Genomic DNA, 4,935 nt, shown 5'->3' with positions numbered 1-4,935 from the left:
GACAAATCCATGTAAATCCTACTGGTTTTGCGATTCAAGGGAACTCAATGATCTTTCAACACCTGAATCTAAGCAATGGAGGAACGTGAAAAATACTAAAACAAAAGATGCAAAATTGAAATGCAGTTTAGTGACAGAAGTCATACTTCTCCTTGATCTCCTTTGTAAGGAAGGTAAATTCTTAGTAGGCACTGGAGCTGGAAGGCTTGTTTCTTTGTAAATTTTCTGATGGCGATCAGTAGACTTAGGAGAAATAGAATGTGTAATTGCAGAATTAGGTTGATCATCGACAGGTTCAGGAAAATCAAGGGATGCTGGAGGATTAGGCTGAGGATCCAGAGGATCAGGAACATGACTCTCACAACATGATATCTCAACAATGCAACAATAAAGGGATTGCTACCATTCACCTCCTTTGTCTTTTGATAGTGCAAACAAAGTTATTGCCAGTAAAACATCTTTACAAGAGAGCCTAATTATTACAAGAACAAGAACATTACCACAGGTGTACTCTCAATGCTGGTAGCTCCTGCAACAAAATTATTATATTGCAAATCCTTAATGTAACCCGGGCGAGAAGTAGCTAGGATGACCTCTACATCTCTATTCAGCATTGACCAGGACAGAGCAGTCTCGGATGCAGGCGTTGATAGCCAGTCAGCAGGAGGAGATTCAGGCGCTGAGGGATCAGATAGTGAGTTTGTTCTCCTATTTACTGTAGATGACTTGTCTTCCTTTGAGACTGAGAGTGCCCCGCCTTTAGAGTCTTCCATTGCGCATGAACAACAAAGAAGAAATCCATGCTATGAGTTTTTTTGCATGAATCAAATTGTTCCTCTAAATCATTGTGGTTTGGAAAGATGGTATTTCTACGTGACTACCAGTTCTCGATCCACCGTGCCTAGAAAGGACGTGTTCGTGCCAAGTTAGTTCCCCATAGAGCATCAAACTATTATCACTTGAATCTAGGTATGTGTCCTATTCAAACAAAAAATCAAATAAAGCAGGGACTTTCTTTGAACTTTGTGAGGGCCCACAGATTATTCTTAAAACTTCGTTTTTAAAAATGCAAATGAACCGCCTCCGCTCCGTCACCACCCACGTCAGACCTTTGCTGCCCGGGTGCATCACGGCCTGTGATATCTCCAGCCCGTTCCTCTGCATGACCCTCATGTACTCCTCTACCTCGAAGTTCTCCAGCCCCAAGTCCTCGTCCGACACAAAAATATAATCGTACGGCGCCACCGCGTCTGGGTGGAGGAAGCGCTTTGCGAACCACCACTTGCTCTGCCCAGGAGCAGACACATGTATGGCCTGCCTCGACCACTCGAATTCGTCCCACTCGCTGAATTTCCCGTCGTGGTGGAAAAGCATCACCGTGAAATTCCAGGAAAACTTTTTAACGGCTCTGTCGATACCGTCTTTCTGCCGTACGCCTACCGTGAAGGTGACCAGATACCTGGGCTTCCACGGAAAGGCCAGCAGGGTTTTAGGCCCCACCACCAGAGACAAACCTAGCACCATGGAAACCTGTTTGAACATAACAAGCGAGGTGATTGAACATAACGCATAATGCATGATAGAAACGTGGCTGAACCGCAGGACAACGGTGACAAGTGCATGTTGGATAGCTGAGCGAAACATTCTATGCTCTCTGTGCTACCTTTACTTCTGTCTCCGTCTTTGTAACCTTCTGTAACCTCTGTTGGGCCCTCCTCCTCCTTATGTCACTTAGTAAGCTGCATCTCGAACTATTGCTGGTGGAACTACTCGCTTTGGTTCTGCACCTGACAAAATGGTTCCCCCCCGGAGCTACTACGCTGGTTATTTACTCCTAAAAGACTCTGCTGCGAAGATCTGGAATACCTGTTGCAAGGATAGCGTAGCTGGTCATTTTAGCTAGAAGCTGATGAAAAGAGAATTCAGTGTTGGTTTTTGTTCTTGGTTTTTCTGTGTTTCATCGGATTCACAGAAGCAATCAGAAAGGCACCCTGCGCTCCTCTATTACTAGATATGCCGACTTAGGGTATCCTACATGCATAAATATACAGAACTAAGAAAATAGTCTTCTGGGCTGCTTCTAAGAAAAGCATTGTGCTGATGAAGGTATATTATTTTCTTTGTTCTCTTTGTTACAGAATCTCGCCCAGAAAACCCTAGCGCAACAGGAATATCTATGCAAGGCATCGGTGTTGCCGAATCGGACACAGTAGTAATGAAGGTGCAGACGCGTTGTTTGTTCGAGAACATTATGCATAATTTATATCGCTTGAATATTTAGATTTTGTGAAATGAACAGGAATATATAAGTGTGTTTACTTGTTGCAGCGAACAGCTCAGATACAGGAGGAAGGGAGGATATTGTTGGTGGAGGGCAACGGAGTAATGAGCAGCACAATGGACTACTCAGGTCCGGGTGCCAACCGCGACCATGATCTGAAAGGCCACCGTGGAAATGGAAATTAATTACTGAATAACCATAGTTGTTATTTTTCACAGCTATGTATCTTAGATTCTCTTGGTCGAGGATTGTAATTGCAGGCAAAAAAATAAAACATAATTGGTAACCTAAGCAAGAACATGTTTTTGTTGTTTTCAGAAAAACATGGCAAAAGGATAATTGGAACTCATTGCGGAGCAGCAGATTTGGGCGTACAGAGCAATTGAATAAACAGTTCATTGAAATTACTTCACGACTAGGTAACCTATTTCCATTGTTCTATGTGAATGAAAAACTTGCATATTGTAAGCATGGATTTAGTCATCAAGTAATATCAGGAGCAGAAATACCGTCATATTGAAGGGGATAAATGTGTTGTTGTGTCAATTTCTGTTTACAAACTGACAACAAGGTCTTCTCTGATTTCCTCAAGGGTAATGATGCTCAACTAGCTCGCGTTCATCAGGGAGCTCTTCAGTTGTTCCTGCATATTATGGAGAACACATATTTCCAAACAAAGGTAAATTGATTTATCTTTCGATACGACAAACCGAAAAAGAAAGAGTAACTCACATACTTTGTTTATCACTTAGCTTTATGCAGAATATAAGAACAGTTCACACATTTGTCCATGGCTTAGCCTTACTCACTCACCGCTCGTCAGGCAGCGGCTACTCCTGTTGAGGAGTAGAAATCTCCTGCTCAGAAGCAGATGGACCAAGCAGTTATAAAGAAAAAGACGAAAACCCTTCCACTGGGCAGAAGAACCTCTCTACGGCCAAGCCTCTTAGCGACAAGCAAGTGGAACTGGACGTTGTCTTGGCAGAAAATGAAGGCTAAGGAGTTCCTTCCAGAAGGTGAGTTATATATTTTCTACTATTTGGAATTCATATTATATAAAAAATTTAACAAAATCAGAAGAACAGGGAGCTCAACAGAGAAATTGACCTGACTGATATTTGTTGGTTTCTCTGGCAGACTGTTCTGTGTTCGTAATTGTAATATCATTGTCTTCGCTGCTGCTTATTCCGAAATGGAAGCGAAATCCAAGCACTGGTAACGGTGAAAATACAAATGAATGGATGCTCCTTAATCTCTTAATGTAGTTATGCATGTAGTTATGCATATCGATCTGGATATCCCTGTTCTGTAGACACCGCAGCATGTAGAGCATCTGTTCTATAGACACCACTCAGCATGCATGCAGAGTGACACATTGCAACAGTGGCAGTGATATCAACCAGTTCAGCTTCGTGGCTCAAATGAAATAAGAGCTAGCATTTTATATTGGCAGATTAATGTTATCATTAATCAACAGCTCTCCGGAAAATGAATGAGAAAGACCGAGGAAAACAGAAGATAATATATGGTTGCAGCGCCTCCGCCTTGGGAAGAGGCCAAATAAGACCATAAACCACTATGATCTAAAAAACTTTGTTTATACTCGAGAAAGAGGGGTGTTCAAGCACGTGAACTAATGCTAAGTACACCAGAAACGATTACTATAATCCCTGGCCATTGCGAGATGGCATGGACTAATAACTACACTTATATTCCATGTGCTTCATACAAGGTACATATAGCTTCATATTCCCTTGAGAAATTCATTAATCTTGTGGAAATGGAGTTTAATTCTTCGCTTACATAAAAATGTATATGTAATTGGAATATATCCTTCTCATCAAATACCATATGCTATATGATGGTAATCAGTTTCTTCATTCATTGTACTTGGGCTGTATGGGTTAATTACTTTGTAATAATTCAACGTCGATAAGGATTTATTACCTTAATCTTGCGAACACTACTTGAATTGAATGGGAAAAAGGGATTATTTGTTTCTTATCTTTATATTAAATATATTGGTTTATAATTACATCCACCTTTACTCTATATTCTAAATGTTATCCATGTTATTACATAAATCACACGATTCCCATTACCGTTAACATTAACAACTCTAATGTCAATTTCGATTTCCATTATAGGTAATAAATTTATGGTTATGTTATCCTATATGTAGTATATTTCTCCTACGTGGCTATCGGATGGAAGTGGAAACTTTTTCCATAAAAAATGATTTTTTCATATAAGTGTTAATCACAAGATATTAATGTTACTGTACATAGATTTATTTTTTTGGATATATCCTATTTAATTTTATGTGAGTCGAAGTGGGTGTACATTGAACATTTAAGCTTTCACAGGAACCGAATTGTTGATTGTTTGTAATGATAGTTCAACAAGGTGACCATCCCATGGATGGTCAGTCCTACTCATATGAACAACGTGGAACTTTTTTTCTAGATTTGAAGTCGACTTGGGGATTCACTAAACCCTATTATTCCATTCTTTACTTGGCAGTTTTCCTTTTTTTCGTTTCTCCTTCCTGCTTTCACCACAAGTGAATTGAGCATATCAGCTCATGCGAAGCCACTATTTCACACAATGTATCTTCTTCAACATCGACATACCATCTGAACTGCAATCTAGAG

At 40.3% G+C, this 4,935-nt stretch overlaps 1 protein-coding gene across 1 annotated transcript; it reads right to left on the bottom strand.

Moving 5' to 3' along the window:
- Positions 1–978: 978 nt before the first annotated feature.
- Positions 979–1,644, bottom strand: LOC149203518 (uncharacterized). The gene has a single exon (XM_089401901.1). It carries the CDS (start codon positions 1,642–1,644, stop codon positions 979–981), a length of 666 nt encoding a protein of 221 aa, XP_089258027.1.
- Between the last annotated feature and the right edge of the window lie 3,291 nt (positions 1,645–4,935).

The sequence above is a fragment of the Pinus tabuliformis genome, chromosome 2_1, assembly GCF_031772625.1.
Source record: "Pinus tabuliformis cultivar Carrire ecotype Pingquan chromosome 2_1, CPIR1, whole genome shotgun sequence".
Classification (NCBI taxonomy): Eukaryota; Viridiplantae; Streptophyta; class Pinopsida; order Pinales; family Pinaceae; genus Pinus; species Pinus tabuliformis.
The sequence above is the reverse complement of the archived record's forward strand: the minus strand, read 5'-3'. Positions and strand labels throughout refer to the sequence as shown.

Bases quoted from the DNA above. Each gene is read 5' to 3' on its own strand.
- LOC149203518 (XM_089401901.1), bottom strand. From the start codon at position 1,644: ATGTTTCGCTCAGCTATCCAACATGCACTTGTCACCGTTGTCCTGCGG.